The 12,114-nt window shown below is 56.5% G+C and overlaps 1 protein-coding gene across 2 annotated transcripts; it reads right to left on the bottom strand.

The window, feature by feature from the left end:
• Positions 1 to 4,477: 4,477 nt before the first annotated feature.
• On the bottom strand, positions 4,478 to 10,078 carry GNAT1 (G protein subunit alpha transducin 1). Of its 2 annotated transcripts, none has more exons than XM_003982253.5 (9): positions 9,832 to 10,078; positions 8,619 to 8,661; positions 8,371 to 8,512; positions 8,091 to 8,248; positions 7,873 to 8,001; positions 7,476 to 7,605; positions 7,056 to 7,209; positions 6,740 to 6,931; positions 4,478 to 6,355 (listed from the first exon to the last, which is right to left on the bottom strand). In XM_003982253.5, exons 1-8 carry the CDS (start codon positions 9,935 to 9,937, stop codon positions 6,741 to 6,743), a joined length of 1,053 nt encoding a protein of 350 aa, XP_003982302.1. In that variant the 5' UTR covers positions 9,938 to 10,078; the 3' UTR covers positions 4,478 to 6,355; position 6,740. The 2 variants fall into 2 exon arrangements, with proteins under 2 accessions (XP_003982302.1, XP_019677444.1); XM_019821885.3 differs by lacking the exon at positions 9,832 to 10,078 and adding an exon at positions 9,795 to 9,816.
• Between the last annotated feature and the right edge of the window lie 2,036 nt (positions 10,079 to 12,114).

Here is a 12,114-nt window from a genome sequence, read left to right as displayed (position 1 = left end):
TGCCCGTGGGAAGTAGGGCCTGGGACTCAGTGCCCTGGGAGGAGGGGTTTTAGGGCGTGCTGTTATTGGCTAGGGGCTCCTATCCCACCCCTGCCTGCTTCCCACCCAAGACCTTGGTGCTCAGGGTGGTAGGTGTTAAGGGCCCCCAGGCCTACCCAGCAGGGAGCTGGGAGAGGCCTGACCTTGGGGGTGAGCTGGGGGGGGGGTTCCCAGAACAGCTGTGTCCCTTGCTTCTCAGCCACTGGCTCTGATCCGATTAATCCCATGGCCTCTGCTGTTCTTAGCCAAGCTGGACGTCTCTGTGTCATGTCTGCCCCCCTCCTGGTAGGGGGGAATGCCCTCAGGGGACAGGCCTAACTTCTCCCCTGTCCTGGGCTGGGAGTCAGGCAGGACTCCTGGATTCTCTTCCTACTGACTCACAGCACCATCACAGCCAAGCCCTAGCCTATCTCAGTTTCCCTCTGTGTTACAGGGAAATGGCTGTGGCCTGAGGGGAGTGAATGAAGGGGAAGATGTGAGTTAAGGGCAGGGGATTCAGCTTTGGCTGGGAGTGCCAGGGAGCTGGGAGGACTAAAGGGAAAGGCACCGGGATGGTGGCAATCCCTCAGAGCATCCAAGCCCCTGCACTTCTGATGACTGAAAAATAAGAAGGCACTGGTTTTCCCTCCCGATCTGGGGCTGGTGTAATTCCTAGATGAGAGCTCACCTTGTCATGAGGGACCCTAAGTCTCTCATCCTCCAAAGGGGCTTGAGGACTGCCCATTGGACAGTCAGTAGGAGAGGTACTGACCAGGGTCTGCCTCCCCCACCTTCTGGCCACATACATCCTGGATGCTCACAGAAGTCATTTGCAAAGGGCTGAGTGCTCCCATTGGTAGTTCCTGAGGGGCCAGGCCTGGCATCAAGGTCACCCAGCATGTGGGTGTTGGGGTCCTCTATCCTGACTGGAGGGAGCAGGGGCCGGCTGGGCTGAGCTGCTGTGGGTGGCCCGAAGGCAGCATGATGTGGGGTCCCTGGACCAGACTAGTTGTGGCCAGGAGGGGGGAGGGGCTGCCTGTTTGTTGATGCTAGGTCTGGGCCCCAGCCAGGGCAAACACAGCCCTGAGGCCTTTCCCGCCACCTGCCGAGTCTCCCAGCCCAGCCTGTGGTGACAGGACAGCTGGAAGCCAGGATGGGACTCTGAGAGCTGCCGGGGTGCCTTCTTCCAGAGATTGGAGGGAATGTCCATCCGTGAAGTACAGTGTGTGTGTGGGGGGGCAGCCACCTGGAGTGGAGGGTCGAGGGGAGCTTTAGCTCAGCTTTCAGCCCAGCCCCCACATCTACTCCCCCATCTCCAGAAACTGAGACACAGGCCCAAGAGACTGCCAGACACATGAAACAGAACTTAGGGTCCCAGGATGGCTCAGACTCTCCTTCCAGGGTACTGGCAGCCCTTTGCTCTCCTCCTCCCTCTTCAATCATGTCCTCTCGGCCTCCAGCCAGGTTGCCTCCTATCACCATGTCACCACTTCCCCTGACGCATCATTCACACGGTGCCCCAAGAGCCCTCTCCAAGAATGAGGCCTGTATTCACCTCCAACCCAGTCCTCCCCAGAGCCCAGCATCTGTACCCACTGACTCCTCAGATACTGTGCAGAGTCCTCCCTCACACACCCAGCTGGCCTCCCTGACATCCTCCCAAAGTGATCCTTGTCCCAGTTGCCACGCCCCCCCACCCCCCCACCCCCAAAGCACCTGGCTGGCCACATGTGTTCCTGTTGTTCTGAGAACACACCAGCCTTCCCTTCCCTGGCCCTCTGCCCTCCTAGTTCCTGACCCTGTCCCTCCTTCTCAGCAGTCTCTTACTTCTCCTTCAACACCCAAATAGAAGATGGCCTCTGAGGGGCACCTGGGTGGCTCAATTGGTTAAGTGTCCGACTTCGACTCAGGTCATAATCTCAAGGTTCGTGAGTTCGAGCCCCGCGTCGGGCTCTGTGCTGACAGCTCAGAGCCTGGAGCCTGCTTCGGATTCTGTGTCTCCCTCTCTCTCCCTCCTCCACTTGAGCTCTCTCTTTCTCTCTTTCTCAAAAGTAAATGGATAAACATTAAAAAGAAGGAGGAGGAGAAGGCCTCTGAATACCCTGGCCAGCTCTTTCTGTACTTAATGTCGCCACTCTTGCCATCCTATCACACAGCCTCAATGTCTCTAAGTGCCCTCTCTGGGTTGTCTAGACAGGAAAGCTCCAGCCAGGTTGGAGGGCATGAATCAGGAAAAGTCTGATGGAGAAGCAACCCGTGGGCTTGGCTCTGCCAAGGGGAAGGGCACATGCCAGGGTGGGGAAGAGAAAGGGCATCTGGATGGAGGAAAGAGCCTGGCTACAGAGAAATGCAAGTATGATTGTGGGATTAGCACCGATGGGTGGAGGGTTGTGTACAGGGGCAGGACACTTGGCCTGGAGTCATGTGGGGGGCTTCAAGGCCTCATAGGAGAGGATGGTTCTCACCTCCACAACCCAGGATTGAGGGCCCACACCCATAGCTCCTCACTATGCCCTGCCCAGTTTGGTGTCTGGGAGGCTCCTCTTTGGGCACAAGCAGGGGTTTAGTTGGTGTAATACAGGGTGTGGAATTATAGAGGGACCCACAGGCAGACAGTCCTGTCTAGCCCTCCCCCGGCTTGGGTCCTCAGAGCCGATGACCTCTTGGCTGAGGCCCGCTCCCACAGTCCTGCCGTGCCCTCTCCCTCTCCCTTGAGATCTGGCCCCCAGCTTCTCTGGCCACTGAAGCGGCTTAATGAGCCCAGGTCACATGGGCTATGCTACTGCTTGTGGGGAGGGCCCAAGCCCCCGTGGCCACCCGACCAGGCCCTGACGTCAGCGGCATTAACCGTGCACTAGGCTTGTCTAATCTCTGGTCAGTGGACGGGCCAGGTTAGTCCCGCCAGAGCCAGAGTTGAAGACCGTGAAGGCCCTCAGGGGCACCTTGAGGTTGCAGGTCAGGCAGGGATGGTGATGACTGAAGGAGCCCAGGGTAAATGACCCCTACCTACAAGACTAGGGAGTGGCCACTGTGCTGGCTTTGGGCCAGCTCTGATCCTCTGCCCTCAACTGTGAATCAGGCATGGGCTCCCATTGATCCTACTCTGTAAGGTGTAATTACACTGGTGTGGTGAGTGGGGCCGAGGAGGCTTTGAGCTGAGAGACTCAGCTCCCCCTCCCCCAGCATACTTGTGGCCATGGGCAGGGCAACGTGAGGCCAGGCAGTGTCCCCAGTCCATGGGATCCAGGAATGCCAGTCCTGAATCCCAGACCCTGGGGTCAGAGTTACATGTGGAGGGGACCCCCTAGAAGGTGGGGTCCAGCCCCTGCCTGGTGTTCGGGCTTTTCTCTGCCCCTTGCCCAAGAAGGCTGGGAGCTCGTTGTTTTTCTTCCAAGACAAGGTGACTATGTGGAAGACCCCATTAGCCCACCTCTCCTGACAGCTTCCTCCCTCCCAAGCCTACCACTTCCACTTCCAGCTCCTCAAAGCCTCCTGTCTTCTGCCTTGCTTCTCCCCACTAAATCCCGGGGTTACTCCCCTGCCCCACCTCACTCCAGTCAACTGCTCAATCAAAGTGTCCTTAGTGCAAATGAGCAGCCAGGGTTCATCCAGGCCTAAGACCACCCAGTGAGGGCCATAAACCACTGGCCCAAGCCCCATCCTCCTCTCAAACCTCCAAACAGCACCAGCGTGGCTGAACTCCTTAATCCATCCAGTGTCCCCCACCACCACCACCCTGTGCTCAGGCCTAGGCACCCTTACTTCCCCTGTCCCCAGCTCACTTCCGGATCACAGCATCCTCCACCTGGACATTGAAGATGCTGCCCACATCTTCTGCCCAGCCCCAGGTATGTCTGCCTCCTGGACATCTCCTCCCCCAGGTGGCCACAGGTCTGGAAAACTCAGTCCATTCAACACTCCTGCAGTCCCACCAGCTTGCTGGGGGCATCACATGCACTTGGTCAAATAGCACAGATCCAGACCATTGTGGCTGAGCCCCATCTGCAGATCCTGGCCCCATGGAGTGATGAGGACATGTCTCTTCCTCACAGATCCTCCAGCCCCACTGCTGTCCTCCCCATGTCCTCTCATACTGGCCTCCAGGAAAAATGTGTGTCCCTACATACCTGCTTTCCCGAAAAATTTTAATGATTATTTTTTCCAGAAATAGAGTTGTAAAATATTATTGATGATTTATTTCCATTAAATCCAGGAAAATAAGATTATAAATTGTCTTAGATATAGATAAAATAGTTAAGCTTAAAATAATGTGGAGTTTTAATGTACCTACTTTCAATTTTTTTCAACTATTTTAATGTTCCATAAAAATTTTACCATTAAAAACACACAAAAACATACATAGGAGTGGACATTTTCCTTTTGCTTCAGGTTCCAATATGGCTCGGCAGAGGTCTCTTGAGTCTTGTCTTTATTTAAAATTTTGATGTTTTGTTTATCATGAGGGTTTTTTTTTTTTTTGCAGTGATTTTGAATTTAAAACGTATTGCATCAAAATATTACTTATCTTGATCACTGAACTTTTTGGCACCACCTTAAATTTTGCACCCAAAGGTGAGTACCTCTTTTGCCTCACCCCAATCCCAGCCCTGCTATTATGTCCTAGCTTCAAGGGCTTCCAAGACCCATCATCTTCTGGAGGAAGCCTAGGCCCTCAGGCTGGCACTTGGCACCTGCCTATTGTCTCCCCACCCCGTGTCCCCTTTGCCTATTCCTGCCCTATTGAACTATGGCCCCCAAGCCCCTCTTTCTGGGCCTTATACACCCTACTCTCCCTGCCAGAATAAGCTTCTACCCCAGAACTTCTTGATCCAAGATTGTTCCTGTGAACAGTTCCCAGGGCTCCTTTTTCCTTCAGCCCCTCTCAAGAGGCACAGGTTAGTCCCATGCCCCCAAGAGTGCTCCTGCCACGTCCGGCCAGGTGCTTCTCCCTGGAAGGGATGATCTTCCCATTCATGTCCAGCCCAACACTGGACACTTAGTAAGTGCCCGTAACTCATGATAATTAATGCTCTTCCCTTCCCCACAAGAAAGGACAGCTGGGGCCTGATGCAAAGGTTTATTGCTGAGTCTGTGCATCTATCTGAGGGGAGTGTGGATCGTGCTCTGGCCTTGCGAGACAGAAACCCCCCATCCCCCACTGCAGCATAGGTCCTGGCCCACAGGCATCAGCAAGGACTCGAGGCTTGATGAGGAAGTAGGGGGCAGGGATATAGGGACTTGGGCCTTTGTCCCTAACAAAATTCAGGCATGGCCCTCAGTTTTTCCTGCCAGCAAATGGACCCTGAATGGAAAGGGTGAGAGGGACAAGAGGGTTACCTGGGTTTACTTATGACCCCACCTGAGGTAGACCCCTCTTGGGCCCAACCTGGGCCTCAGTCATGTCCCAGCCTGGGGCTGATCGATAGGAGCCGGACTCTGCCCCCAGCCACCCCTCAGGACAGTTTGACCATTGGCCACAGCTGGTGTCAACAGTACCCTCCCTCAAAACACCGTCCCCTTGGCCGGCTGGCCTGGAGTACTGTGGGCGGGGTGGTGGTGAGGTAGGACATGGATCTGGTGTCCAAGGACAAGGACAAAGGGGGCAGAGCCTGTGGGTGGAGGGTCTAGGGGGTACTCTGAGCCTGCTGTATGGGGAAGGGTACAGCTTGAGTCTCTTCCTGGCGCCCATGGTCTCCCAGGCCTGCCTCCACTCATTAATTCATCTATGCAGGAGCTGCACAGGCCAGACTGACTTGGACTTTGGACTCCTGAAGCTACTGAGAGGGACAGTCACTGGCCACCGGGTAGAGACAGGTGTCAGATTTGTCACATGGAGGTGGTAAGGCTGGAATGGGCTGATGGTCAGCAGCAGGCCTGCTTGGAGGAGGGATCCCTGCCTGCCCCCCCTGCTCTTCAGGAAACTGGGAGGGAGGGCTGTTTGCCGAGCCCAGACCCACCAGGTGAGTCATGGGCCCCCTGCGGAGAGACCTGTAAGAGATTGGTCAGTTGGGCATGCTGAGTCACTGTGAGCTCTAGCTGCCCCAAGTCCTGCCTGCTCCTAGCTGGGGCTGGCTGGGATGGGTCCTGGAGGCCAGCGCAGCCAGGCCGTGAAGGGCAGCAGTCGGGTTGGGGGTACCTGGCTCTGGGAGACCTGGGAACCACGGGGGAGGGCTGGGGCCTCAAGGCTGGTGGGGCTCGGGGCTTTGGATCTGTGGCGTGGCTGGTGGGGCCTCACGCTGGGGCCCAGGAGTCCTGGGGGGCTGAGAGGCTCTTGTGTGCTAGGGCTACGAGGTGGCTAGGGCTACCGGGTGTCAGGGACACACGTGAGTTCAAGCACCTGTGAACAGAAAAAGGATGCCAGTCAACATCCCAGAGCTCCAAAATAATTGGTCTTAGGCTGAGAGGCACTGTGGAGGTGGGCTTGTAAGCAGTGACCCCTGGGGGATTGGGGTCGGGTCAAAAGAGATTAGGTGGGTGGGACTTATGCACCAGGGGCACGGGCTGTGGGCAGTGGGGTGGAACCTGAGGGGCCTGGATGGGGCCTGGGAATTGGGGGCCAGAAGCAGGCAGTGGAATGGGTCTGGAGAGATGGGGCAGGACCTGATGGCCTGCAGTGGGACCTGTTGTAGTGAGGTGGGGTGAGGAGCTGGGGAGGCCATGTAATAAGGTATTGAGACCAAGGGGCAAGACAGGGGAGCATCCCAGACCGCCAGGAACCCACCTCAAAAGAGGCCGCAATCTTTGAGGTTCTCCTTGATGATGATATCGGTGACAGCATCGAAGACAAACTTGACGTTCTGTGTGTCGGTAGCGCAAGTCATGTGGGAATAGATCTCCTTCACGTCGCGTCGCATGTTGAGCTCCAGGAACTGCACCTTGATGTAGTTGCCCGCGTCCTCGTACGTGTTGGGCCCTGGAAGGGAAGAGGAATGTGCTCACTCCATGTCCGCAGTCCTTCCTGCGACGGCAGAAGCTCAGGCCCACATCATGGGGTTGGGGCGCCGCCTGGCGGCCAGGCGAGGGGGTGCGGCTCTCACCGTCGTAATCAGGGAAGCAGATGCTGAGATGCGCCTTTTTTATCTTCTCTGAGAAAACGTCTTTCTTGTTGAGGAAGAGCACAATGGACGTGGTAGCGAAATAGCGGTGGTTGCAGATGCTGTTGAACAGGTGCAGGCTCTCGTGCATGCGGTTCTGAGGAGGGCAGAAGCTGTCGGGCACCGGTAGTGGGGCACGGGCAGCTGCCCTGCGCGGCCGCGGCCCACAGGCTCCGGGCCACCCGGAGCCATCCAGCTCAGACAGCTCCAAGTCACCTCCCCTCCACTACCCCCCTCAGCGGGGCTGCTAGCTGTCTTGAGTCCTCACTCAGACTGTTCTGGAACGAATGTCCCCTCTCAGACGCTCCCCGCTCCTGCAGCGCCGTCTCTGGCTTTCTGTCTCAGGCCTTGCTTGGCACTCACCACTTCGTCGTCCTCCACCAGCACCATGTCGTAGGCGCTCAGTGCCGCGATGAAGATGATACAGGTTACACCCTCGAAGCAATGGATCCACTTCTTGCGCTCAGAGCGCTGCCCGCCCACATCGAACATCCTATGGGACAATTGGGACCTGAACCCGTGCGCATCGAGCCCCCTGAACGCGCCCACAGGTATCCCCTGGCCTCCTAATGCTGACTGGGCGGCATTCGGATGGGACTGGCATGTGGAGGGCCCGAGCCTTTCTGCGGGCAGGGTATCATAGAAGGAACAAGGGCTCTCGTAGGGATGGGGTCTCCGGGACCTGTCGGGGCCTCGGGGAGCTGCACTCGGGGCCAGACCCCTAGAGCGAGAGCAAGGGTGAGGGCTCGCCGGGTCGTACCGGAAGTGGAGGTCCTTGAAGGAGAACTGAGTCTCAATGATACCCGTGGTCTTGACACGCGAGCGCAGCACGTCCTGCTCAGTGGGCACGTAGCCCGGGGTTACCAGGCGCTCCAGGTCGGAGAGGTAGCTGCGGGAGACCGCGGAGTGTGGGTGGGTTGGGTGAAGGGGTGTGGTAGGGCCCTGCCCGCACCCCCAGAGCCCCGCCTGCGCTCTCACTAGCCCGCCGAGTCGTTGAGCTGGTACTCAGAGGCGCGTTCAAAACAGGCCTGGATACCCGAGTCCTTCCACAGCCGCTGGATGATGTCTGACATCTCCTTGGGCATCGTGCCCTCCTCGATGGTGTCCGCCATGTGCATCAGCTTCCGGGCGTCGTCCTGAGGGCAGGGTGGAAGTAGTTGGAGATGACTGTGGACTTGAGCCCAGTCTTGAGCCCCCGGTGGACTTGAGCCCAGTCTTGAGCCCCCGGACGCCCCGCTCAGCCAGTCTCCCTGCACACCTGGCGCGCAGAGTCTCCATACTGGATGTTGAGCGTGGTCATGGCACGCACGATGGCGAGGATGGACTGCAGTGTGTTGCCGTAGATGATGGCAATGAACTCGAGGCACTCTTCCAGAGAGTACCCATCCTGGTGGATAATCCTATGGCCAGGGCAAGCCAAGTCAGGGCCAGGTGGACTGGTGGGAAAGGACAGGCCCCGTGGACACGCCCACCCCCAGAGGCCTCAGAAAGGGCAAAGGCACTCACTTCATCTGCTTGACAATGGTGCTCTTCCCGGACTCACCGGCACCTGGAAGGGAAGCCCCGCCTCAGAGCTGCACTGGCCACACCTCCCCACATCACTCCCCTGGCAACCAAGGGCAGAAGGTGGGACCAGGCATACTCAAGGCACCAGTCCAACCCCCCCCCCCCCCAGTTCTACCTGTTTCTCCCCCACCCCCCAAAGTAAGGTCCTGACACCTTTGAGGAAAAACATTTGTAAATGTCAGGAGTGACAGACGGGGGCAAAGACCTCAGTTGTGCGTTGAAACCTCCAAGACCCCTGGTATTCACTTTCTTGAGGAGTCTGAGACCAAAATAAAGAAAACCTGGAGCGCCACTTTTTGGAGAGTTCTGGTACTGTATGCAGGGGATTATTTGAGCCAGGTCAACCCCTGCTTTTCACCCGATGTGGGGAGGGGAGTGTCTCAGAGGCTCAGAGAGAATTAGCGCCTTTGAGTGGGGGAGAAGACAGAGCTGACAGCCCCTCTGAGCCTGCTCTCGCCAGGGCTTTGGGCACAGTTAATGAGATTTCTGGCTTAGCCTTTATGTCTTCCCTAGGGTGCTCTGGCCTGGTCCCTTTGCCCACATCCAGCTGCCTGACAGGACCCTGGAGAGCCTGGGTGGAATGTACACTGCCTTTTCAAAGCAGCTCCTTCTTCCACATGTGAGGAGGTAGTGGCCTGGAGGCACCGCATCCCCCCACCTCTCCTCACTATCCATGAAACCATGGACATGATTTTATCTATTCTTCACTGGGCCTTAGTACGTCTGCACCCTCTTTAGGTCTGCCAACAACAAAGCTCTGGAATCTGAGGACCATTGTCTGTGGACTTGGGCAGTCCTAGGGGATGCCCACTCCCAGGTGGACTGGTTACTGTCTTCCCAAGGGAGCAGCCCTATTTCGGCGCTCCCAAGAAAGCCCCTGGTTTCTGATGCCTGCCTAACAGGACTTCTCCAGAGGGGAGGGAGCTGAGGGAGGGCCCTCTGGAGAGGGGTTCCAAGGGATACCCAGCCTTGGGGAGTTGGGGTATCACCTATTAGACCCAGCCTTGCCTGGCCAGGGCTCCCATTCTGTTTCCTGACCTGTCTCAAGGTCATTCTGCTTCCCAAGTCACCCCTATTTCACAGAAGGGCTATCTGCTGACCCCCCAGGCCTCTGACCTGGTGGCAGTGGCCCCACCTGGGCCCACACCCGTACCCAGAAGCAGCAGTTTCACGGTTCGAGCATCCTTCTCGGCATCTTCTTTTAGCTTCTTTTCCAGCTCCCTTGAGTGCTTCTCCTCGGCGCTGGCCCCAGCCCCCATGGTCCCGGCAGCAGGTGAACAGGGTGGTTAGTTGGTTCCTCTAGATGGAGGGGATCCCCAGAGCCAGGCTCAGGCCAGCCTCAGGCCTCCTCAGACACCCTTCTGGCCCCAAGACTGGCAATCAACTGGCCCCCCCACAGACCTGTGCAGGCCCTGGTGGGGCTGCTTAGTGGGATTTAGGGGCCAGGGGTTCCCAAGAGCCAATGAGAGACAAGGACAGGTGAATCCAGCTCAGCCCCCAGCCCTTCTAATCAGGATGGCATGGCCCCAATCTCTCAACTGCTGACTCTGCACCCCTCTCTTCCTGCCCCAACCCTCTAAGAGAGATCCTGGGGACAGTCCAGCCCGTGAGCCAGAGCAGGGAGTTGTGTTCCATAGGGTGCAAGCTTAGAAGGGGGAGAATAGGACCTTGAGTCCCTAGGGTGGGGACAGTTGGGGTGGGGCTGGCAACAGGGAGTAGAGGGAGAAGCAAGCATGGAGCACCTGCCCCTGCCCAGCCCTGGACTCAGTGCTGCTCCTTATTTTGTAAGCTCACATGGTCCCCGGTGAATGGGTACCTACATCATCAGCCCCATTTTACTGATGACGAAGTAGAGGCTCAGACGGTCACATAGAAGGAAGTGGTTGAGAAGGGCTGGGTGACTCCAGACCAGGGTTCCATGCTCTGCAGAGAGTCAAGAAGGAAAGCAGGGAATTGCATTTGCCTGGTACTGACGGCTGGATCTCACCTGGGCAGGGCCTCTACATAACTCCATGATTCCAACAGACTTGGGGTGGGGGCGTACATGTCCACCGTGTGTGCCTGGGTGTGTGTGCGGCTATCCTTTGCTGGCATCAACCAAAGCAATGACATGACACATTTGTCCGTATGTATACTTGTGTGTACACGTGCCTGTTTGTGCCATTGAGTACATGTCTGCCTACGCATGCCTTTGTACGTGTGTGCATGTGTGTAGACATGGTTTTATTTGTGTTTCCTTATGTGCACATGTGCTTCTATGTGTACTTTGCTGTGCTTACGTGGATTAACATGTGCATTTGTGTATTTGTGTATGGATGTATGGATGCTTTTACATGAGCAGTGCATGCATTAGCATGCACATGCCTATTTTTGCCTGTGCTTATGTAAGCACGTGCCTGTGCACATGTGCATTTCTACATGTGTATGTGTGCATACTTGCATGTGCCTGTGCCTATGTGTACATGTGTATTTGACTGCAACAAGATCCCTGACTTGTAGAGATGGCCGGGCTCTTCCAGAGAATGTTTTGCAGGCCTATTGTCACATGTCTGCTATTCCCAGAGCAGGTCTGGTGCTCCCAGGGGCAAGGAGGAGTGGAACTCATCTCCCATCCTTCTCCTGATCTGTTCCTTGTGTGTGTTCTAGGATTTGCCTAAGGGCATCTGTAGGGCATGCCTGCCTCAGCTTAGGGGGCCTAGATTCTGTATTCAGGTTCAGATGGCACAAGAAGTACTGCTAGGTGGAAGAGGTTCAACTGAGCCTAACGTGTTGAGTTCCCAGGCTCTGGAGATTTCCCACCTCCTATATAAAGACCCAAACCGGGGCGCCTGGGTGGCGCAGTCGGTTAAGCGTCCGACTTCAGCCAGGTCACGATCTCGCGGTCCGTGAGTTTGAGCCCCGCGTCAGGCTCTGGGCTGATGGCTCGGAGCCTGGAGCCTGTTTCCAATTCTGTGTCTCCCTCTCTCTCTGCCCCTCCCCTGTTCATGCTCTGTCTCTCTCTGTCCCAAAAATAAATTAAAAAAAAAAAAAAAAAAAAAAAAAGACCCAAACCCTGGGCTCTCAAGGCTCCCTCCAGAGACCCTGAGCCTCCTGGCTGGACTCCTCTGGGACACCTAGCTGCCTTTCAGTACTCAACTCTGCTGCAGACCCAAGAGACCACGAGGGGGTGCCAGGGCCTCAGATCCTGAGTGTTAGAGACTGTCCCTAAACATGTGGGAAATGGATACTGGCTCCTACCAGAGGCTGATGGCTTCACATCTACTCTATGGGGTGGGTGGGTGGGGTCTGTCCAGGAACAACCGATTATCTGTGCCACTTTCAGCTTCCAGCTTCTACCCATCTCCTACCCGCCACATTGTAAGTGGGCTCTGGCAGGGATTTGGGGCAGTGCAGGAGCCCAGGTTTGTTGAACCAGCACAAATCTGGTTTCTGCCTA

Source organism: Felis catus, chromosome A2, assembly GCF_018350175.1.
Source record: "Felis catus isolate Fca126 chromosome A2, F.catus_Fca126_mat1.0, whole genome shotgun sequence".
NCBI classification, from domain to species: Eukaryota; Metazoa; Chordata; class Mammalia; order Carnivora; family Felidae; genus Felis; species Felis catus.
Note: the sequence above shows the minus strand (reverse complement) of the source record. Positions and strands in the feature narration are given on the sequence as shown.